We start from the raw sequence: 25577 nt of genomic DNA, 5'->3' as shown, positions 1-25577 counted from the left end.
CTATACTTGGGGCTTAATATTTAGAACTTAAAGTAGTTCATATAATAAAATTTGTAAAAGTCACTTAAATAATTTGAAACTAGAGGTTAATAAGCAGGCCAGTAAACAAGCTTTTGCTTTGTAAATAGTTTTATCACACCAAAGCCATATCCATCATTCGTCTTTAAACCTCTGTTGTCTGTGCTGTTTTTACTCTAAATGTAAGAGATGAGTTTGTTAATCCATGCTGTTTGTTGTTAAGTGACTTTAGTTGCATTTTGCAGAATTGCTCATAAATAATCATAAAAGTTAAAAAACTGTTGAACCAATATCTAAGCCAAATATCCATACAATAAAAATTCCATTCCTCACTTCATGTGGTACTGTTGGTTTGGGAGGGAAAAAAACAAACTCAAATCTTCACCAAAAAAACCGAAAAAATCCAAGATGTTAGCAATTTTTTTTTATTTCTAGGATTATAACATAATCGCATTTTTTCCTTTCCTTTCCTCTGTCAGAACACTCTCCTTTTAATTAATGGTTTCTTCTTTCATTAATTGTTATTGCATGTATATATGTGTTGTGTCTGTATATGCATGCATATATGTATTTCTTTCTATATACATGATTAAGTGTACTGGGGAAAGTTCACAAGATCTTAACCTTATACAAAGAATTATAGGCAATTGAGGAAATCTGGGAGTGGGAGAGAATCTAGATAGTGAGGAGAGTAGACAACCCCGGAACCTAGGGAGAAAACTGTTCTGTTTTTTTTCTTTTGCTTTGTTTTTTTTTTTTTTTTTTTTTTTTTAAGGTAGCAATGAAATAACTTCTGATGCTATTCTGTTGTAGTCACAGATCAGTGTCTTGCACCATCATCATCAGAGAAGCTTCCTCCTACAACAGAAGGGAACAAATTCAGATAAGAGACCCACAGCCAGACAGTATGCCTAGAGTGAGAGACCTTGGAACACTCAGCCCTAACCAGGATGTCTCCATCAAATCCCTTTTCTCAGGGAACTTGTAAAATAGGAGACAAAAATAGTTTAAGAGCAGAGAGGATGGAGGATGCCATGAAAACAAGGCCCTCTGAATCATCATGATCAAAGCTCATATGAACTCAAAGAGACTGAGGCAGACTGCACAGGTCTGCACCAAGTCCTCAGTTAATATATTATAGCTTCCAGTGTAGTGTTTTCATGGGATTCCCGAGTATGTGAACCACTGCAACTGAGTCTGATTCTTGTGCCTTCTTTTGATCTCTTTTCCTTCTGTTAATTTGTTTTGTCCAATTCTAATATGTTATTTCTTTTATCTTATTATATTTTGTTATTTTATTATTAAAAATTAAAGGTTCATAAAATGTCCATCACTGTGGAGAGGAGTAGCTAATTATTCATATTACATAGGACATTAATGAAAACCTCTCTGGAGAGGTGAATTTGAACCAAGATCCTATCGTAAGGAATCAGCCCTCTTCTGATAGTTTCCAATAAAGGAACAGCTTATCCAAAGGCCTTGAGTCATATAAACAGGATTGGCTTTTAGTGGAGCACAATAAAAGTCAGGTGGATGAGGATATACTGGGAGAAAAAGAGGGGTCAGAGGAGAGTGTAGATGAAACCAGGTGACACCATATATGATAAGGTTGTCCTGAGTACTACAGTAACTTAGTACTCATTGCAAATACTCTACACTCGCTAACTAGTGCTCGAATGCTTCCAAATCAAACACGGAACTGTCATATTTAATAAGTAGAAAAGAGTCCTCTGGAAAATTGAGAATGTTTTCCCTAGCCGTGCTTTATTGTGATTACCAAAAACATGTAGTCCCCAAAGAAGACTCATTTCAAATATTGCCATAGTTCTGTGACAACTCTGCCTTTTGCTCAATTTTTGTGATCAATTTTTCTTCTTGGCTCTTACTCAGTCTTGGAGAAAGTATAGCAGCAAACAATATATACAGACAGCAAGAAACTGAACATCTGCCCAGGAAAATGCCTTTGCAGCCCTTAAATCCCTGTTTTCCAGCATCAACGAAGTGCTTGTCGCCTCCTCTTTCAAAGGATAATGCTCCTCCATTGAACATCGAGGAGCTAATAGAAAAACTTCAGGCCGGAGTAATGGTGAGTGATGAGTAGCACTGTAAATGGGCTTGTGCTTGGTAGAGCCAGCTAAGTGTCAGCTCTGATTACAGCATTTACTTAAACAAGTTTACATGCAGATATTATCGCCAAAACCTTACCCTTTGACATAAAAAGTAAAATCTGGACATTTTTCAAAGAAAAGAAATGGTATAAAATTTTAACATTTTTTTTAAAAAGCAGCTATCATTCTTATTCTAGTCCCCTTCCTGCCTGCCTACCAGATGACTACATAAATACTTTTAAATCACTCACATGAGTACTGAACCTTGCTCAGATAGCCAAATTAATGAAGTATTTGTAACCCACCTGACACAATGTATTTTACTCTTCAACGTTAATGATTTAGTTGCAAAGTAGGCTTTTATTTTTCTTTCGTCAAATTTACATTTTTCTGATTTTAACTCTATAAAACCAGGTAAAGGATCAGATTAATGATATAAGAATATCTGACATAATGGATGTTTATGAGATGAAACTTTCCACATTAGCTGTGAGTACAAGCTTCTTTTAACTACATAATGTTGTGTGTATTTGACAGATGTTTTCCTAAACAATGGACATTAACCGTGTATTTTCTTCCAGTCTAAAGAGAGCAGGTTACAAGATCTCCTGGAAGCAAAAGCCCTGGCTCTTGCACAGGCTGACAGACTCATCGCTCAGTATCGCTGTCAGAGAACTCAAGCAGAGACAGAGGTCTGTACACTATAGAAATAAAGCATGTCTGAGACTTCATTAATGAAATAAAAGCATGCACAGCACTAGTTACAAGTATGTTCCTATCATGTGTTGGAACTAAGGTGAATTACCTTGAGCATTTTATGCTCAAGCTTTTGAAGCTCTTCCCTTTACTTTTTACTACATTATCATCTCAATTTTCTTTTCTACCTGATTGATGTGTGTTTATGTATTTATCATTAATGTTTTACCACTGAATATCAGAGATCCTCAGAATTATATTGAGTCCTTTCTTCCTTATTTTTCTGTTGTATAGTTTCAGCTACTACTAAAAGTCAATGTTCCCAAATTTATGACAAGCCGAGAATGTTACTGAACTGAGTCATTTGAGAAATGCTTGAAACTCTGTTTATTTTGTGGTAAAGCACTTACCCCTGGCTTTAAAATATACTTGTAGTATAGTGGTCTGTGTACTGCTTGAGTTTTCTGACTTAGAACCCTGGAAATCACTGTTTCTCCTGTATTATTCACCAGGTTTGGCTGATTAACTTAACTTTCTGTAGTCTTCCTTCTTGTCTGTTACTCAGACACTCACACTTAAGTGGTATTCTATGCTTTGTCCACTTCCCAAAGGCATCTAAAGAAATATCTCATCCTATTTCTCCGGTGCTCTATGGTAGTTGTCATTGCTTCTGATGTCATTGAAATTTTTTAATTTGACAAAAAAAAAAAAAAGTCTCACTTCACCCTACATCTTCTATATTTTGCTAGTAAACTGCAGGCAACTGCTTATATTGATTTGCATTTTGGTAGAACTTACCATAGTGTTAAGTTTTCTTAACTTTGAATTTCCTTAACCATATTTAGACTGCCTTTTCCTGTTTCCTTGCTTAATACCTCATCATCATTGGTTTTCATTTAAATGCCCACATCCCCACAATGGCCTTCCATGGCCATTTTCTCACTCATGTTTGACTTTCCTTTTGTGCCTCTACTTTGTGATTGCCTCTTCACAGTACTTCCCATACCATATGAAAATCATACTACTTCCCACCCCTATTGTGATAATAAAGACTATTTCTGAATCTCTAAGCCCCAGTACATCCTTGGCATATGGTTATTACTTTGTAAGTTTTGTAATTAAAGTATTTATAATATATACTTTATGGGTAAAAACTTTGCTTAATAATATGAAATTCTCAGCAGAATTTATTCATTATTTCTTCAAACAAATTACAAAATTGTAGGAGTTTGAAAGTGGGATTAAAATTGTTGATAAATAAAATACCTTTAAAATATTTGCAGAATAAAGGTATCCTAAAAATTATAAAGAAATATCACTGAAAAGAAAGGGGGAAAAATAAACGTATATTCTATCTCTGATTTATGTATTGTCTAGGTTACATTTCCTATTTCTGAAGTAAAATACCTTGACTAAAGCGACTTAAGAAAGGATTTATTTTAACCTATAATTCACAGGTATATTGGCAAGGAAATCAAAGTGTTAAGAGTTTGAAGTGACAGGTTACATTGCACACACTGTCAGGGAGTAGAGTAACCAGCACGCTAATGCTCTGCTCACTTTCTCCATTTCATGCATTCCTGGATACTTTGCAGAGGAAATGGTCCCATCTAAAATTGAGACGGGTCTTTCCACATCAATTAACCTAACCAGATAATCAAAAGAGACCCATTTCCCAGGTCATTTCAGACTCTGGTTAGGTGACAAGACTAACCATCGCATGTATTAATATAAAAGCATAATTTTCTGTAAAAATAAACCCTCCTTTTTTAGTATTCAAGAGTTTATATTTAAAAATATATGAAAAAGATTTAAAAAGCAGTAGGAATGCTTAATATCCTTCTTCCCTCACCCCATATTTTAGCATGCTTTCATTTGTCTTGACTGATACATTGAACTTCTAAATGCCAAGAATGGAAATTAGTAATATTCAAAGAGTTATTCTTCTCATTTTTCATACCATTCTCTTACATTGTATGTCTTTTGGGCATCTTGTTCATTTTATTACACAATTTACACAATTTAATGTTTTATCTCATAAAAATAACACTAATTGTTATCCCTTTTTATAGTCAATTTTCTATCAAACATTTGAAAATTTCTTTTAATACAAAATGGTAGATAGTATACATTCCTTATTCTAATTACTACTTATTTAGGCTGTGCTTCCTAATTAATTAATGTTAGTTTAATTTTAAATGTTCAGTCAGTATCTTGTTGATTCTTACCTGAAATGAAAAAACCTGATGTATGTAAACTTAGCAGTTTAGTGTTGATGACTACCCCTAAGGAATGTATACTTTCACCTGAATGTTATATGGAGAGTTAATTTTTTATCTTTCAGCTGTATTGATTTCTGTTATTCTGGTCATGCTGAAATTGCTTTTGCCAAAACAGTCTATTAAATTATAATTTATAATAGTATAGTTTTAGTGTCCAAATATTTGAAAGCCAAAAACTTAAAAAATGTTTTGTTGGACTGATGAAATGGAGTAGTAGGTAAAGGCCTTTTTCACCAGCCCTGATAAGCTCAGTTCAATCCCAAGAACAAAGATGGTGGAAGGAGAAAACTGATTTCCACAAGCTGTTAGTCTCTGACCTCCACATTGCACAGTGATATGTGTGAACCCAGACACACACACACACAGATAAATAAATAAATGATGCAGTTTTTAAAAGTAGCTTTTGAACCCTATCATGATATGGTTCCACTATGAAATTTTAATGACCAAATTTTTAAAACAAGTTATGTATATGAGGGATATGAAATATAAATAAATTCTGTGCCTAGATTCAGGCCTCATATGTATGTTATGTATGTGGAATATCCAAAACCTTGCGTAATATGAAATAGTCCTGATCTTCAGCCTGAATCAGATTTGGAACTAGTTAAGAATATACAACTAATATAGTTGGGGGGGGGGGTCTTTTTTTTTTTTTCCTTTTCTGGTTTTTCAAGACAGCGTTTCTCTGTAGCTAACTAGCTCTTGTAGAACAGGCTGGCCTCAAACTCACAGAGATCTCCCTCTGCCTCCCTAGTGCTGGGATTAAAGGCATGTGAACCACTGCCCGGCTCTAATATAGTTTGCTATAGCCCAGTACATACTAAATTAGTATTTGGCAACTCTTTTAAATTGTACAATTTATCAACTATAATGTTTGTTCATATTGCATGTGTGTGTTATTTAGTACATTTTGAGAAGTATGTTAGACAGTTTGTTGTAATGCCAGCATCACATAGTGTACTTAAGCTAAGATAACTAGGCACAATAATCCAGTCGAACCATCACCAGCTAGGTGATACATTTTTATCGAAGCATTCCAACATGATGTATGTATAAATGGTAGTGGAAAAGCACGTTTCATTTTCTTTTGAGGCACGGACACTTGCGGGTATGTTAAGAGAAGCTGAAAGAAAAAATGAAGATCTTAGTATGTTGCTGAAATCACAACAGCTGGAATCGGAAAGAGCCCAGAATGATATTGAGCATCTCTTTCAACACAATAGGAAATTAGAGTCTGTGGCTAAAGAACATGAAATACTGACAAAGTCCTACATGGAACTTGTTCAAAGGTAAAGTAAGTAAAAGTTACTGTGTGAAGTTAGAACTCAGTGAATATGCCACATTTCCTCAACCCTAAATAATTCTTTAAACATTTCTTAAATTGTGGTGGCACCATAAAATATGTAGTTCTTAAGAGATTTGAGACTGCCTAAAATGAACTGAATGAGAACAACAGTAGACATGCCCAAGTAGATAAGGAAAAGACCATGAGCCACAACCTTACACAAAGAACTACAGGTAACTAAGGAGTGCTGGTAGTAATAGAAGTAGCCCAGTCCAGGGAAGAGCAGACAAACCTGTTGATTTTCTAACGCAAATATACACGTAACGTTACACAGACCAACAGGTTATATGCATTAATAATCAGTCACAGGTTATCTGGGATGTAAGCTTATCAGAGACAGGTTTCTTCATTTTGGTCACTGTGACCTAGAAGAAGTAGTGCTTGATAGTGAACCACTGCTATATTAACAATTATTGGATGAGGGGCCAGCAGATGGCTCAGTGCATAAAGGTTCTTGCTACCAAGCCTGGCAACTTAAGTTTGATCCCTAGAATATACATGTTGGAAGGAGAAAGCCAATGTTCGCAGACATTCATACACTCACACCATAGCACATATGTACCCCTCCTGTACACACACATAACCCATATGTAATTGTAAAGGAATTACTGAATGAACTTAGTTGTCACAATTATTATAATATTAGAACTGACTGTTGATCATTTCAGAAAGTCAAAATTAGTTAAGCAACCTGATACCACAGAAATTTGTGTTACTCCTTAACTTGACTTTTATTATCATTGAATATTGTTTACTGTGCCATGCAATGAGCTCTTTAGGTAAATTGTGTAGTTCAGGAGCATTATGATTGATAGTCTTGATAAGCATTTCCAGGTACTCAAGCTGCTTTCCTCCATGAAGACGCTGACACATCCTTGTATTCTTAGAAACGAGACTACTGAAAAGAAGAATGTTGACTTACAGACTACTTGTGAGTCCCTGAATAAACAGATCGAGACAGTGAAAAAGCTGAATGAGTCACTCAAGCAGCAAAATGAAAGGTAAAATCTCTAATTCTATATTCTAATTGTTTGTTATTTTGGAAATGTAATGATTCTCTTTCTATACAGATTATTGGTTTTTATTCATAGCTAGTAGACCTCTTCTTTCAGATTATAGTGTAAATTTGTCATACTTATAAGTAATTAAAAGTTCTATGTAATATTTTAGAGGATAAAATATTACAAATAATTTTATTCAGTAACTTTTCTTTTCTAACTTTAGAACTATTGCTCAGTTAATGGAAACAGAAGAACAGAGAAAAGAAGTCCAGAGCCAATTAGTAGACAGAGAATGTAAATTATCGAGTAAGTGGCTTTGTTTGAGACACTGTCTGTTTTCAGCTTATTTTGTTTTGGAAGATAATCAGAGTGTTGGTTGTTTTAACTACTATTTACTTCCCTTGTTTTAAAGATACTGTTTTATTATTCTTAGCTTTGTGTGTGTATATGGTTAACTGGAATATATGCACATGAGTGCAAGTAGCCATGGAAGATGTCTTGGTTAAACTGATTTTCAGCAAAAGCAGTACCTACTCCAAACTGCTGAGCCCCAATTTCATTATTTTTCAAATTACTTCCTAAACAACTTCTCCTTTCTTTGAACTTTCATTGGAGCATTTTCATTCATTTGATCAAGTAGAAAATATGGTCTTTTCCTTCCATTTTAGAGATTATAAGAAATAATAGCCCTTTTTAAAATAAAATTTTTATCATAACAGCAGGTGGCAGTGTTGGGTAACTTTAGAGATATTAGTCTCTAAATGCTGTAATCTGTGAAATGACCTTTGCTGTTTTAACTCACCTTTTTTAGTACTCAGAGACCAAGCCTGCTTGATTTGCCATATTTTTTGATCCCCATTTTTTGGTAACCCCTTAAGCTCTTCATGTTCCGTCATGCCTCCATCCTGTCCTCATTTTGTTTGCCCCCCCCCCATCCTCTTCTCACAATGCTTGTTTAAAACAGAGGAAGTGGAGAAAGACATAAAGACTTGCTATTTTATGTAGAATACTGGTAAAAAGGGAAGAATTTGGGGTATTTTGTCTCACTCTTTACATCTGTTTTATAGAGGATAGGCATTGCCCGTGTGGTAGGTTTCAGGTATTAATTCAGGTGATGGTAAGCAAGTTTACCTTCTGAGCTATCTCGCCCTCCCTTGAGGTATTTTTTTAAGTCAGTAAATTTTATATAAACATATTTCCAACAAACTATTTGATTACCTTTCTCATCTTTTTTTTTCCTTTTAGTAGTAAATACTTAAGTGCATGACTGTTTGTTTTTAGATTTGCATAAAAAAGCAAAGTCCCAAGAAGAAATGATTAATGTTTTACTAAAGGAAAAAGAAGATAAGCAGGAAACCATTGATATCCTTAGGAAAGAATTAAGCAGAACAGAACAGATAAGAAAAGAATTGAGTATTAAGGTAAGACCCTTCTGTTTTCCTTGCAGGAAAATGAAAAAGAAAGAAAGAAAGAAAAGGAAGAAAGAAAGAAAGAAAGAAAGAAAGAAAGAAAAGTAGGTTTTGAATAGAATGAGCATGTGTAGATGTCTTAGGATTTCTATTGCTGTGAATAGACTTCATGACCAAGGCAACTCTTATTTAAAAAAAAAAACACATTTAATTGGGGCTGGCCTACAGTTCAGAGGTTTAGTTCATTTTCATCATGGTATGAAGTATGGCAAGACACAGGTAGACATGGTGCTGGAGAAATAGAAAATGAGACACTGGGCCTGGTTTGAGCATCTCCGATGTCAAAGCCCAACCCAGTAACACACTTCTGCAAACACAGCCAGACCTACTCCAACAAGGCCACACCTCCTAGTGATGCTGCTCCCAGTATGTCTGTAGAGGCCATTTACATTCCAACCACCACAATAGATTAATGTTGTTCTTTAGTAATTTAAAGTCATTATAGATTTCTTAAGTACATACTACAACTTTTAAGTGTATCGAGAACATAAAAAGGGGTTCATAGGTCTTCATGTGGCATGCAGGTAGCTTTAGGTTGGTAGCTCTGTCTTTACTTATACGGGTAGTAAGGAATTTATATTTCTTTAGAGCCTTATAATTTGCAAAGAACTCCTAAAATTGTTCTGTTGATTATCTTCTCTAACAAATATAAATATCAAATATTAACACTTGTAACTTACCAAGGAGGAATAGGAGTTACATATAATTGAAATAATATATATTGTCTATTTTAATCTACTCCTTGTATTTCTCAGATGAGAAACGTTCTGGCCTATTTACTCTATTTCTTGTCATTTCTTCCTCACTCCTTAGGCTTCCTCCCTAGAAGTGCAGAAGGCTCAATTAGAAGGTCGTTTGGAAGAGAAAGAATCTTTGGTGAAACTTCAGCAAGACGAGTTGAACAAGCACTCTCACATGATAGCAATGATCCACAGTTTAAGTGGAGGAAAAATAAGCCCAGAAACTGTGAATCTCAGTATATAAATATTGTGGCTTTGAAGAATTGGCAAATGAATACTTTTAATGTGTTTATATATTGGAGGTGGCAGTCAGTAGAGAAAATTGTGACTACAAGATAGTTATCATTTGCTTACTACCTACTAACTTAGTAAAAATCCTGATTTGACCCTTGTTTTATTTGATCTTTGGAATATTAATTTTTTTAGATTTTTGTATTTTGGTTTCTCTAATGTTTGCTCTTACATGTCTTAGGTATTCTTATTTCTGATCATATTCATGGGTTATTTCATATCTACCATGAATACACTTTCATAAATGTGCTTTTAAGCACTCTCTTTATTGTGTAAATATGTTTGAGTAGACACACAGACTACAAGGGCTACAGTGTCTTCTTTTAGTACTGTCATAATAAATACGCTTTGTCACTGACTTTGTGATGATGACAAAGTAATGTATTTGTTAAATTAAGCTTTCTTGATAGAACAGTCTTGAAGATGATCAATTAAGATCAATTAGTTAAAAGGAGAAATGGTCTGATACTAAGTTAATTTCTCTCTAAAGTTAACAGAAAATAATAGATTGAAAGGAGTTTATATTACTGCATCTAAAATAAAATAATTTAAGGCCAAAACTCTAAATTTGAAAACAGATGCAGTAGTTATCAGAAATAATGTTTAAAAATTGGGTAGTATCCATTGTGTTAAATGATTAGTCTCTTAAAATTAATAATTTGTAGCATTATTTGCAACTTTTTTCAGTTTTTGTCTTTTTCTTTGTTGCTTTTTTTCCCTTGACATCTCATATACCTAAGGTATATTTAACCCACTCAATTTCTGTTTTATTTTTTGCTATTATTTTTAATTTTGTTGTTGTTTGCCTTTTGAGATGAGTTTTTTCTGTAATGCAAACTGATCTTCAATTTACTATGGAGTTCATGCTGATTTTGACTTGAGCCCATGGTGATCTCCTGCCTCGGCCTCCCAAGGACTGGAATGATAAGTGTGACCTGCTATATCCAGATGTGTTTTCTCCTTAAGATGTGGTATGTTGACAAATTCATTTTTGCTTTTAAGGATAACTGAATTTTTGTTCTAGCTATAGTCATACATGTTATTTCTTATAGTATACACATTTAATATATAAATATTTTTAATGAGCCATTGACCTTTTTTTGGGGGGCCATTTTAAAGCAAAACTTAAGTATCCCTGTTTAGATATTTCAGTCATACAAAGGAATCTTTTAGCACTTTTCAAATGGTAATAAGTGTAATGTGCTTAAGAAACCATTTTAGGTCAGTACTGTAGTTTCAATTACTTTGCTAAACTTTTATCTGAAAAAGTAGAAATCATAATGCCTAAGTTTTAAATTGCACGTGATTCTGAGTTGGTGAAATCTTAATATTTTCTGCTCTATTATGGGTCAAGAATCATCTCTTTATCCATCATGTTTCTACTGCATAGTCCACCTGCAATTGGTAACTCAGTTATCAAATCATGTTCTTGGATATTATAATACTGTATTCAACTAACCCTTATTATATAATACTTAATATGGCACCAAATATGCAAAACCAGTCATTTTGGATGTAACTATTATCTAGTATAATTAAAGGAAGTAGAATAAGTACAATAATATTTTGATATTAAGAATATAATTAACCCATTATAGCATCTTTTTATAATTACCATTTTTAATTATTATCAATTGTTATTCCCTTGCAGTACCTAATTTATAAATTAAGTTTTGTAGCTTGGTATAACAGTGTGTGCCTGCAACTCTCTTACTTTGAAAGCACAGTCAGGTGGATCCCAAGTTCAGGTTCATTTGAGCTGCACAGTGAGGTCTTAGTTTACATAAGGATGAAACCATGGGGTTTGGTAGGACAGAAGTTATTTAAATTTTCTAATATGTATTATATGAAGAATTATAATACATTAGAACTCAGTACTACCTCCAATTCAGGTCATCTGTGAGAGTTTTAGAATATTTCTTTAGGTGAGGAGTAGGTGAGGACTACTGTACTCTAAAATATTGCTAGTAGCATTTCTCAAAGTGCAGTCATTTCAGTCTTTCCTCTCTGAAGGAAAAGCATCTTTCATCACTTTCTTTTGTTTCTTGTAGCACATTTCTTATCATTCTTACTGTTCTTCTCAACACTTAGTATATTGGGTACTTTTCTGCTTGTATCTTTAGTTTGATTGATTTTTGTTTCTGGTTCTATGTACCTCAGATTATAAAAGCAAAAGTTTATATCTAAATACATTTTTTTCTAAAAATTTTTAGATGGGTTCACACTATTTTAACATAGGTGAAGATTTAGAGATGATTAGTATCTGTATACCATGTCTCAAAAGAAAAGAACAAACTTAAGAAATTTATCACTAGTATCTCATCTGCTTAAATTTGGGGGGGCATAAGTTTTCTAAAATACACACTATTATATTTCCTTGTACAATTTATACTTGCTGCTTGAATAAATAATGTTCTTTCAACTGATTAAAGTTTATTCTAACTTTATTAATTTAATATGAGGCTAGAAAGATGGAAAGGTATTGCTGTATCTTACAGAAAAATCAGATTAGTGCTCTTGGGTTATAATGTCATAAACACTATCTGAAGATTGAAAGGAGATACCACCACTAATTACATTTGTTATTTTAGGCTCTGGAAGACATAAGGTCTTACTCATAACTATTAAACTCTGCTATTGTAACACAAAAGCAGCCTTGGACAGTACATAAGTAAATATCTCTAGCTGGGTTCTAGTAAACCCTATTAATGTAAACTGTCAGTGATTTGCTATTAAATATTGAATTTACCCACTAAGAAATCATTGAAAATCTTCGTCTTATGATATTTTGTTTACTAATATCTGTTAATTAATTTTTGTATTTTCTCTTGTCCTGCTAGATTGTTTGTGTCTTTTGCTTTTGTCAATTTACATATATATATATATAACTTATAGATATTATGTAACTAGAACTGCCTTCTTAAATCTCTTGGACATTAAGGTCTTTTAATTTCATCCTCCATGTAAAAGTTAATATTGTAACACAATATATAGCAGTGTTTCTCAACTTCCTAATGCTGCAGCCCTTTAATATAGTTCCACATGTTGTGGTGACCCCCAACCATAGAATTATTTTGCTACTGTTGTGAATCAAAATGTAAATAACTGTGTTTTCAGGTGGTCTTAGGTGACCACTATGAAAGGGCTTTTTGACACCATCCCCAAGTGGTCACAGCCCACAGGTTGAGACCACTGAAAAACAGAATGTAAATCTTGCTTCTCCATAGCACCGTTCATCACATTATCTTTTATGCTATAGTTGACAGTGTATGTTGCCTATATGTAAATAATTAATTCCTATGCGGTATTACAATATTAGCTTTAAGTAGGTAAATGGAAAAGCTTCAGCTGCCATCAATATATGTATTTGCTTGTAATGATGCAGGGTATTTTATTATAACGTGACTTGTGGGTTTGTGATCATCTTAGTGTTTCTATTGCTGTGAAAAGATACCATGGCCACAGTAACTCTTATAAAGGAAAACATTTAATTGGGGTTGGCATATAGTTTCAGAGGTTTAGTCCATTATCATCATGGTAGACATGGTCCTGGAAAAGAAACTGATCTCCATCTTGATCCACAGGCAACAGGAAGTGAATTGTGTTGCTGGGTGAAACTTGAGCATAGGACCTCAAAGCCCACCCCACACATTTCTAAGACCATACCTACTTCAACAAAGCCACACCTCCTAATAGTTGCAATTCCTGAGGGGGCCATTTCTTTCAAACCACCACAGGGAGTAAGAACTGTTGTAGGCAGAGTCAGCCAATGCTTTTCTTCTCTTACAATTTTTATATATTTAGATTAAACCTTTTGTTTCTACTTCTTAGCTAAATCAATTATTAAACTGACAGTTACCAATTTTTCCTTTATTTTAAATGGCAGAAATTGAACATTTTTGTAATACCATAAATGTCAGTTAATTATATCATTTATATTTGGAAAATTGAAGTACCTAACAGTTTTGCAATTAGCATAGCATGTTCATAAGTTGAGAGATAGTGAGTGTATAGGTACATTGTTACAAACCAGGGGTTTGAGCTTTGTGTACTATATTTGAAAAAAAAATAAATAATGGATGTTAAGAATGCTGAAGGCAACCAGGCAGTGATAGCATGTGTCTTAAATCCCAACACTAGGGAGATAGAGACAGGTGGATTTCTGTGAGTTGAGGCCATCCTGGTCTACAGAATGAGTTCCAGGACAGCCAGGACTGTTTCACAGAGAAACCCTGTCTTGGGAGGGAGGGAGGGAGGGAGGGAGGGAGGGAGGGAGGGAGGGAGGGAAGGAGGGAGGGAAGGAAGGGAGGAAGGAAGGAAGGAAGGAAGGTTGGTTCAAGATGACTAGTCAGGAAAGCACCACACAACTCCAGTAGACATTCTCTTAGTGCCTGCCATCCAAACTTGCTAGAGGAAAGCAAGTAAAGCAGGTAGGTGAGCTTCAGACCTTGACTCTTCCTCCTCTCTTCCAAATCCATCCCCCAGTCTTATCCCTCCCTACTCTGTAGCAGGCTGCCCGTTGTGGCTTTTCCTCTCTGCCCCATTCCCAAGTGTGGTGGTTTGAATAAAAATGGCCTCATAGGCCTGTAAGGACTGGCACTATTATGAGTTGTGACCATGTTGGACTAGGTATGTGTAACATGAAGGAATGGGTGCCATTCTGTAACATCAGGGCCTGCTTGTTGGGGTTTCTGTCCCGCCCGGTCCCCCAGCCATTTAGTCCCAAAGAAAATCAGACAGGGGTCTCCATAAGTTATAAACTGATTGGCCCATTAGCTCAGGCTTCTTGTTAACTCTTGTAACTTATATTAACCCATTATTCTTATCTATGTTAGCCACATGGCTCGGTACCTTTTTCAGCCAGGTACACATCCTGCTTGAGTGGTCTGTGCAGGACTAGGGAGGAATGGGCTTCATCCTTTCTAGAATTCTCCTGTTCTCATTGCCTCACCTCTACTTTCTGTCTGGTTGACATGCCGATACTTCCTGCCTGGCCAATCAGCATTTATTTAAAACATGATAACAGAATACAGACAATTCTCTCGCACCACTTCCCCTTCTTTTTTTAAACAAAGGAAAATGTCCACAGTCCAGTTTTGGGGAATTTGGGCATAGTATTCCAGGCTACTTCCAGCTGGTTGGGGGCGCTGATAATCTTATGGAGACCTAAAGAAAATTTAGAGTTATGATCAAGTCCTGATTGGAGTATCCTGTGAGGCTTGATCATTTCAGGCAGCATCTTTCCTGGACTGATGCATAAACTGAACATAAAGAACCCACAGAGAGATAGATGACTTGCCAAAAGGTGAGATGATCCTACAGGGTCCTGATACATAAAAGAGTCTGCGAGACATTCTGCAGGATACAGAAAAAAAGTGGCTGAACTGTCTTTAAAATTTCCTGCTTCATAGAAATGTCTGCTGGATACTATGGGCCTGTAGGCTGAAGATGGATGCCCCAAGGGTACAGAGGAACTTTGGGTGAGTGTCTAGGCAGCAAGAAGTCTGTCATTTCTAGAGTTTTGGAAGTTTCTTACAATGTACTTCCTGTTTACTTAGGTAATATTATATCCTTCTGAAGTCTGATAGAGTTGAAGAATTGATAGATAGTTATAGTTTTCTTTGTTATGATAAAAGATAAAATAGATCTAAATTTGTAATTGTAGTTCTTTATACCTGTTATATGTAACTTTACTACATCAAAACCTTCCTTTTTGTTGAAACAGAAAAGGGAAAATGATGTAGGAGGTCCTTCTGTATTTGTGTTGCTTTCACTGGTTATTAAAGAAACTGCCTTGGCCTAGTTGATAGGGTAGGTCTTGGGTAGACGGGGAAGACAACAGAATTCTGGGAAGAAGGTCAGAGTGGCAGATGCCATGAAGCTCCTGCCTGAGACTGAAGCTGGTTAGAATCTTTCCTGGTAAGCCACGACCTCGTGGTGAACACAGATTAGTAAAAATGGGTTAGATAAAGATGTGAGAGTTGGCCAAGAAGGGGCTGGATAGATATGGGCCAGGCAGTAATTTGTTGTGGGATAATTGTGGGCTGCATTTAATTAATACAATTTCTGTGTGGTTATTTTGGGGGCTAAGCTAGCTGGGCAATGGGATGCAGCCCGTTCCTCCTCCTACAGGTATGGTTTGTTGGATGAAGCATATCACTGGATACAGACTTTAGGGTTTCAGAAGCTTATGTTAGGCCTGTTGGTTTACTGGCTTTTCCTGCTGTTTGACAATCCAGATGTAAAATTGTAAGCCACCTCTCTAGCACCTTGTCTGCCTGTGTCCTGCCATTATTGCCATGGTGACAGTGGACTAAACCTTTGAACTTTAAGCCAGCCCCAATTAAATGCTTTCCTTTATGAAATTTGTAGTGGTCATGGTGTCTCTTCACAGCAATAAAAAATCATAACTAAGAAGTTGGTACCAGGGAATGGGTGTTGCTGTGATAGGCATGACCATGCTTTTGTTCAGAGGATTGTGGTACTTTGGTAATTGGCCACTTTAATTGAGTTTAATGGACTATAGTAATAGAAGCATGGAAGATGGTGGTGCTAAGGGTGTTTTGAACTGTAGGGGCTCAGCTCAAGAAGTTTCAGTGAAGAAGCAACTAGAGAAAATTCTTATGATATTTTTGTGAAGACTGTGGCTGCTTTCTGTCCTTGTCCAAAAAAAAAAAAAAAAAAAACTACCTGAAGCTAAGTTGAAGAGTGTTGTATTGATTCCATTTGCAGAAGAAATTTCAACACGGACTGGTGTTCACTGTATCTTGTGGTTATTAGTGGGTAATCTTATGCAGATGTCTAATGGAGAAATGTAAAATGTATAGTTAAAGGAGACAGTGGCACCAGGGAGTATAATGGAGCTAAGTCCTGTGTTCAAAAAGATAAACAGATTAAAGAAAAGCCTGATTCTAAAGGGAATAAAGGAAATGGTGACCTCGTGTCAAGATCCCACCGAGCTAAATTTCAAAGTTGTGAAAAGAGATTAAAGGAAAGCAAGTGTGTTGCAGTCAACAAAGCTGAAAGGAGTTAGAGATCTGAAGAGCACTTTGACATCAGACATGGAGGTGCATAGTTTGGAGTTTGTCCAGCTGGGTTTTGGTCTTGCTTTGGTTCAGTATTTCCTCACTATGTTCCCTTCCCTACATTTTGGTGTGATAATGTATATGCTGTGCCATTATATGTTGGAATTATGTGATCTGCGTTTTCAATTTGAGTTTTCAGGGGATTATAGTTAAGGGATTGCATGCATCTGAGAAGAGATATTGAACTCTGAAACAAATTTGAGAGTGTTATGAACTGGGGACTTTTTAAGTTGGACTAAATGCATCTTGAATTATGATATGACTACAAGCCTTTGTGGGCCATCAAGTGGAATGCGGTGGTTTCAATAAAAGTGGCCCTCATGGGCCCATAGGGAGTTGCAGTACTAGGATGTGTGACCTTGTTGTAGAGTGTGTCAGAGGTGGTGGGCTTTGAGGTTTCAGAAGCTCCAGCCAGGCTTAGTGGTTCACTGGCCCTTCCCACTGTCCTCCAGATGTAGAACTCTCAGCTTCCCCTTCAGCACCATGTCTGCCTGCATCCTGCCATGGCTCCCACTGTAGTGATAGTGGACTAACATCTGAACTTAAACCAGGGCCAACTAAATGCTTTCCTTTATAAAGGTTGTGGTAGTCATGGTGTCGCTTCACAGCAATAAGAACCTCAACTAAGACTCCAAGGAACTTAGTAGATCTTGGTGGAACACCCTGCTTTCCTCCCTCCTGTGGACTTCCTAAGTGCTCTTCCAAATTGATCTCAATTTCTAAGTGTCAGATTCTAATACCTATAAACACATTTTTATCTGGAATTCCCATATCTACATCTAGCAGTATCCCAGAAGAATTCCCTCCCAAAAAGCACAGTCAGCACACTCTCCTAACAACCTAGGAAGGCAACAGAAAATAAGCAAAAATACACTCACCCAACAAAGAAAGGTAAGAACAGATATAAGCCCCTAGAATTACAATAGTCCCAAACTCAGATGCCTAATTCCAGCATAAAAACAATAGCCAGGGCAATATTTCTTCACTGGAGCACAATAACCCTACCATAGTAGGTCCTGAGAATTGCAACATAGCTGAAGTACAAGAAAAAGACCTTAAAAATAGCCTTTACGAAGATGATAAAGCTCCTTAATGAAGAACGAATAAATCCCTTAAAAATTATAAATGTACAAATAAGCAGTGGAAGTAAATGAATAACAGTTCACAGCTTGAAGCTGGAAATTGTAGAAGGAGGGGGCTGCTTGTTAGTCCTGGCTGCTTAACTAGCTTATCTCTGAAATAATCACGCAGAAACTGTATTCATTTAAATCACTGCTTGGCCCATTAGCTCTAACTTCTTATTGACTAACTCTTACATCTTAGTTTAACCCATTTCCATTAATCTGCGTATCACCATGTGTACGTGGCTTACCAGCAAAGTTCTGGCATGTCTGACTGGAAGCAGTTCCATGGCAGCTCTTTCCGCCTTTCTTCTCCCAGCATTCAGTACAGTTTTTCCCACCTACCTAAGTTCTGCCCTATCAACAAGGCCAAGGCAGTTTCTTTATTCATTAACCAATAAAAGTAACACAGGCAAAAGGACCCTCCACACCAGGAATAGGAACAATAAGGAAGACAGATTAAGTGAAATATTGAAATGAAAAATTTAGGAACTTGAACAAAGGCAAGCCTCACCAACAGAACACAAGAGATGGAGGAGAATGTCAAAGAATGAAGACATGATAGAAGAAATGGATACCTAGGTCAAAGAAAATGTTAAGTTTTACAAACTCTTGGCACAATCAGGAAATTTGGAACACTGAAAAGATCAAATCTAATAATATTAGGAATAGAGGAGAGGACAGAAACCCAGATCAAAGGCAGAGAAAGTATTTTTGGCAAAATATACAATCATAGAAGAAATTTTCCCTTAGTAGGAGATACTTATCTAGGTAGAAAAAGGATACAGAACACCAAGTAGACCAGACAAGAAAAGGTCCCTTTAGGATGTAATCAAAACACTAAATAGACAAGACAAAAATATTAAAAGCTGCAAGGGGCAAAGGCCAGAGAATGATATATTAGAATAACATCTGACTTCTCAAAGAAGACTAAAAGCAAAAAGGGCCTGGACAGATACACTGTTGGCTAAGAGACTGCAGATGTCAGCCCAGCCTATTGTACCCAGCAAAAAGATCAATCTTTTTTAAACTATGACATTTCATTATAAAAGGAAGTTTAAGCACTGTCTGTTTACAGATCCAATCACATAGAAGGTGCTAGAAGGAAAACTCAAATCAATGCCAATAAATTATTCCACAAAATAGAAACAAAGAACATTGTCCAGTTTGTTCTTTGAAGAAACAATTACCCTTGATACCAAGCCAAACAAAATTACAGAACTAGTTCCTTATGGGCATAGATATAAAAAGTCTCAATAAAATACTTGCCAACTAAATCCAAAAATATGCCAAAGTGATCACCACAAACAAGTATGCTTTATGCCAGAGATAGAGGGATGTTTCAACATGTGTAAATAGATGAATGCAATACTCCACATAAGGTGAAAGGCAAAACCACTTGATGATTTCATTAAATGCTAAAAATACCTTTGGCAAAATTGAAGACAGCCTTATGATAAAAATCTTGAAGAGATTAGCTTAAAAGGGATAGATCTCAACATAATTAGGGCAGTTTACAGCAAGCCTATAGCCAAAATCAACATAAATAGAAACTCAAAGCAATTCCACTAAATCAGGAAGAAGGCGAGGTTGTTCACTCCATACCTATCCAATATAGTAATTGTAGCCTTGGCTAGAGCAATAAGACAACTTGAGATTTAGGAGATGCACATTGAAAAGGAACAAGTTAAAGTATCTTTACTTGTCAATGATATGATAGTGACATAAGTGACCCAAGAACTTCCACCAGGCAACTTTTACAGCAGATAAACACTTTAGGGAAATTACCTGGATACAAAATTAACTCAGAAAAATCAATAGCTTTCCTAGGGAAACTGGGGAAACAACACATTTTATGATAGCCTCATATAACATAAAATGTCATGGGGTAAACAAGCAAGAGAAAGACTTGTACAATAAAAACTTTAAGACATGGAAGAAAGAAATTGAAGCTATCAGAAGATAGAAAGTTTTCTGGTGCTCGTGGACTGGTAGGATTGATATAGTAAAAATGACCATCATCTCAAAAAGCAATCTATAGGTTAAATGTAATTCCCATCAAAATTTTAACAAAATTTAAGAAAACAGATTTCAAAATAAAAGTTTTCCATTTCATATGAAAACGCAATAAACCCAGTGTATCTAAAACAATTCTGAATAATAAAAGAACTGCCTAGGTATCACTGTCACCAATTTCAGAGCTATAGGAAGCAACATGGTATTGGCACAAAACAGATCCACAATGGGATGTACTAAAGACCCAGAAGAATTCACACACCTGTAGACACCTGGTTTTTTATGAAGAAGCCAGAAACGTCTTGGAAAAAGTGTCATTGACAAATGCTGTTTGAACTGAATGGCTGTATATAGAAGTTAAATAGATCCATACTTGATCACCCTGTACAAACCTCAACTCCAATGGATCTAAGACCTCAACATAAAACTAGATGTACTGAACCTGATAGAAAAGAAAGTGAGGCCAGATGGTGGCACATGCCTTTAATCCCAGCACTTGGGAGGCAGAAGCAGGCGGATCTCTGAGTTTGAGGCCAACCTAGTCTACAAGAGTTAGTTCCAAGACAGGCTCCAAAAGCTACAGAGAATTGCTCGCTTAGGCAGCACATACACTAAATTGGAACAGTACAGAGAAGATTAGCATGGCCCATGCACAAGGATGATATGCAAATTTGTGAAGTGTTCCATATTTTTAAATACCTGAACGCATGAAAAGCTTCAGATGGAAGAATCTCATCGGGATTATAAACCTTGGACTACACAGAATTGTTCAGTAAAAGATTTGGGGTTTCCTCTCAAAAGATCATCCTCCTGCAGTTGAATCACTTTTCTGAATAAATATATCAAACTTTCAAAAAAAATAAAAACTACAGAGAAACCCTGTCTCAAAAAAACAATAAATAAATAAATAAATAAATAAATAAATAAGGAAAAAAAAGGTGAGAACTAACTTTGATCTCATTGGCATAGGAAAGGATTTTCTTTTTTTTTTCTTTGGTTTTTCGAGACAGGGTTTCTCTGAAGCTTTGGAGCCTGTTTTGGAACTAGCTCTTGCAGACCAGGTTAGCCTCAAACTCATAGAGATCCACCTGCCTCTGCCTCCTGAGTGTTGGAATTAAAAGCATGTGTCACTGCCGCCCAGTAGGAAAAGATTTTTCTGAAGAGAACACTGTTAGCACAATCCTTAAGATCAATAATTAATAAATAATATATCATGAAATTGAAAAGCACACTATCATTCAAAGGGACAGTCTACAGAATGGGAGATTTTTACCAACCACGTATCCTATAAAGATATCAGTAATCAATACAGGTAGTTCTCCATATGGAAGAGAAGTAGAATAGATAGAATGAATTGAGCGTGGGTACTGGAACTGGAAGATCAAGTGGGGAAGACAGGGAACAAGCTAAATAATATAGTCATAGGAAGCTGAAGTTATTGACCATTTGAAAGGTAGTTTGGAAACCTAAAAGCAATAGATGGTTCCTAAAAATATACACATATATGATGGTGATCTAAATGAAATTACCAAATAATGGAAGTGACAGGGTCCCAACTGAAAATCTTTTGTTACCAAATGAAGCTTCATTGCTAGTAATGGATTACATCTAACTTAGTTCTTGACCAACGGCATCCCAGGCTATGTCCAAGACTATAGGTTGCTCTCTGGAAACTAACAGTGATGCTAAGACATCATTGAACATGGATAAATCAAGCCGGTACCTACATAAAGCCTTCACCTCTGTGTGAAATGTACTCTGCACATAACCAAAACATTTGTAAAGACCAACTAGCTACAATCCTTTTGATATTCAGTAGTGGCCTGCCTGAAGTATAGGTTATAGCAATGGTGACAGACTTGTGGGTGCAACCAACCAGTATCTGATTTGATTCCACTCCATGAGATGGAATTCATCTGACAGTGCTTGGGAGACTAAGAACCTAGGGACCTAAGGTAAAACCAAATACTACTGTTCTGCTAAAAGAATATAGCAATAAAATGACTCTTAATGCTATTCTGCTATACTCAGATCAGTATTGCATAGCTATCATCAGAGTACCTTCCTTCTGCCTCCTGCAGCAGATGGGAATATACAGAAACCCAGAGTCAAACAATGTACAGAATGTGAGAGCCTTCTTCAGAACATTCAGTGTCTCCATCAAACCTCTCCTCTCATATCTCGCAGAGCCTTGTGGTAGTGGAGGCAGAAATAGTGTAAGAGCCAGAGGGGATGGAAGATATCAACAAAACAAGGCCCTCTAAATAACGGGATGGGTACACATAAGAACTCAGAATTTAAGATAGCACACACAAGGCCTTCATGGATCTGTATCAGGTGGAGTCCTAGAGCTGAAAGGAGAAATGGTACATACCTCCATCCCTAACCCAGAAGTAATTTTCAGTTAATAACCACTTGGAAATGAAAATTTAGTTTTGGGTTTTTTTTTTTCCCCCCAGGGAAGTCTCCTTGGGGAAATGAACTGCTCTTACGGGCCCAGCAGTAGATGGCTAACAGAAAACAAACTCACTAGCATCTTTAGAGGTTCCTTTTCTCATAATGCCATATCAGAACTTATTTTTTCAAGTTTTATCTTTATATTTTACCTTTTTCTTTTTACATGCCTTTGCCTATCTGTAGCATCACCTTCAATACTGCATGAGACACTGGAATATGCAAACCAGTGGGTCTTCAATACTGCATGAGACACTGGAATATGCAAACCAGTGGGTCTTCAATACTGCATGAGACACTGGAATATGCAAACCAGCGGGTCTTCAATACTGCATGAGACACTGGAATATGCAAACCAGTGGGTCTTAAATACTGCATGAGACACTGGAATATGCAAACCAGTGGGTCTTTCTGCGATTGTGTCAATTTAGTTGTTCCTTTTCTTGAGTTCTTTTCCTTCTCTTTGTCCTATTCTGATATGTTAGAATTTGTTCTATCTCATTTTGTATTTTTTGAAGCTTGTTTGTTTTCTAATGAGAGATAGATATGGAGAAGACTTAGATGAGAGGGGAGGTTAAGAGGGGTAAATAGAATCAGAATATGGTATATGAGAAAAATATTTTATATAAAAGGAAAATTTTTTGAATGCTGAAGATATTTTGTTATCCAAAATCATATTTTTAGTATTTTATTTTCTTTCCATACTCTCTAATTTAAGTATTACTAAATCATGAAGTTTTATTTACTTGTATATCACTTTTTTTGCTCTTTCAATGATTATCAGTAAATATTAAATGTGTTTCCTTTAATTATAGATTAATAATCATATTTTCAGCTTTCAATGATCTTATATTCAAAATAATTACTTTTTTTTGGATTTTTCGAGACACCCTTTAATCCCAGCACTCGGGAGGCAGAGGCAGGCGGATCTCTGTGAGTTGAGGCCAGCCTGGTCTACAAGAGCTAGTTCCAGGACAGGAACCAAAAAGCTATGGAGAAACCCTGTCTCGAAAATAATTACTTTTTTAATGTGGGCAATGTAACTGAATATTTTAGTTACTTAATTTCCCAATGACCCAGTACTTATAGGGTCTTGCTATTTCAGAAGAAGATGAATAATACTAGAATACATAATAAAGGTCTTCTAATGTGAATCTGATAAAGCGACATTTTCAAAGTTAATAGAGAAGATTTGAACAGTTTTGTTGTGCTATTATAAACTAATTTTCCAGTAGCAGCAGAGCATTTGGCAATGTGTTAGTAGTCAATATGAGTTTACTCTGTTTTACTTTCTAGACTGACATTTTAAGATATGTATTTCATTTTAATCTCAACACAAAAATGATCTTATGTATTAGTGTATCTAGCCTTATCCTTTTTTCCATTCTCAAATTAGACAGCTCATGATTAAGCCCTAGGAAAAAAACAATAATGTTCATGTTCAATTAAGCAAGATTTTAATATACCCACAAGTCAAGGTAATAAACAATATAATATCCTTAGAAATAATTCAAAGAGAATAGTGAGTTTAAGCTCTTTGTGTTAAATAAACATTAAGGATCATTTTATGTTTAAAGAAAGTACCCCATGATTTAGATATGAAGTAATACATGATCAAAATGTTACATGCAGATTTTACTTACAGAGATTTATTTAGGTATATTTTTATATTTCTTTAAATGAATATAAGTATAATTATATTTATTTAGTTTAGTTTTAACTTAACAGGTATTTATTATTTATACACTAAAATTTAGTCACAGCAGTAATCATATACCAACATTGCTATCGAAAAAATTTTAAATAAGCTGTCTCGGGCTTTCTACTGCTCTAAAGATACACTATAACTCTTATAAAGGAAAATATTTAATGGAATGGCTTATACTTTAATAGGTTTAGTTTATTATCATCATGGTGGGACATAGTAGCATGCAGATAGAAAGGGTGCTGGATAAGGAGCTGAGAGTTTTGCATCTTGATATGCAGGGAACAGACAGTGGGTGTGGCTTGAGCATATATTAATCTTTGAAGCCTGCCTCCACAGTAAAGTACTTTCTACAATAAGACCACTCCTACTCCAACAAGGCCACAACTTCTAATCGTGCCACTCTCTTTGTGGACCATTTTCTGTTAACCACCACATTCTACTTGCTGGCCTCCAAAGGCCTTTGTAATACAAAAATTCATTCAGTCCAACTTCAAAAGTCCTCATATGATGTGGGAGTGTCATATATCAATCTGTTGATTTCATTGGTTAAGCAATAAAGAAACTGCTTGGCCCTCATAGGTTAAAACATAGGTGGGAGGAGTAAACAGAACAGAATGCTGGGAGAAAGAAGCTGAGTCAGGAGTCGCCATGATTCTCCCACTCCAGGCAGATGCAGGTTAAGATCATTCCTGGTAAGCCAGCTCGTGGGCTACATACATTATTAGAAATGGGCTAGTCCAGTTGCGAGAGTTAGCCGAGAAAAGGCTAGATATAATGGGCCAAGCGGTGTTTAAAAGAATACAGTTTCCGTGTAATTATTTTTGGGCATAAGCTAGAGCTAGCCATGTGGGCGGCCGGGTGCCGGGGACGCAGCCCGCCGCTCTTACTACTACACTCATAGTCTATCACAGTATCAAAGTCTAAAGTTCTAAGTCTCTTCTGAGTTTCATGCAATCTTTTAACTGTAATCCTCTGTAAAACCAAATGAAAAATCAGATCATATACTCCCAACATATATTGGGAGCTTATAAATTACCATTCCAAAATGGTAGGGAATGTAGGGAAGGGAGCATAGCGAGGAAATACTGCAACACCCAAAAACAGCTGGGTAAATTCCAAGCTCTGCATCTCCATGTTTGATGACAAAATGCTCTTCAGATCTCCAACTCCTTTCAGCTTTGTTGACAGCACACCTCTTTCTTTTGTACTTATTCCACTCCCTCCTAGCAGCTTTTTCTGG

The 25577-nt window shown here is 35.9% G+C and overlaps 1 protein-coding gene and 1 non-coding gene across 2 annotated transcripts in view; both read left to right on the top strand.

Moving 5' to 3' along the window:
* Cip2a (cellular inhibitor of PP2A) overlaps positions 1–12717 on the top strand; it is a 36008-nt gene extending 23291 nt beyond the window's left edge. Inside the window, exons 14-21 of the mRNA XM_041673153.1 lie at positions 1909–2104; positions 2541–2615; positions 2708–2818; positions 6200–6396; positions 7340–7453; positions 7677–7759; positions 8735–8874; positions 9736–12717. Coding sequence (XP_041529087.1) covers positions 1909–2104; positions 2541–2615; positions 2708–2818; positions 6200–6396; positions 7340–7453; positions 7677–7759; positions 8735–8874; positions 9736–9906 — 1087 coding nt within the window. The 3' untranslated portion in view covers positions 9907–12717. The remainder of the gene's footprint in view (positions 1–1908; positions 2105–2540; positions 2616–2707; positions 2819–6199; positions 6397–7339; positions 7454–7676; positions 7760–8734; positions 8875–9735) is intronic.
* Positions 12718–20763: 8046 nt separating this feature from the next.
* On the top strand, positions 20764–20868 carry LOC121462079. The gene has a single exon (XR_005976255.1). It is a non-coding gene; the product is annotated as a U6 spliceosomal RNA (small nuclear RNA).
* Positions 20869–25577: the final 4709 nt, after the last annotated feature.

This window comes from Microtus oregoni, unplaced genomic scaffold, assembly GCF_018167655.1.
Source record: "Microtus oregoni isolate MIOR12 unplaced genomic scaffold, Mior012 000023F_ref0000262, whole genome shotgun sequence".
Taxonomy (NCBI): domain Eukaryota; kingdom Metazoa; phylum Chordata; class Mammalia; order Rodentia; family Cricetidae; genus Microtus; species Microtus oregoni.
This window is presented reverse-complemented; position numbering and strand designations above follow the sequence as displayed.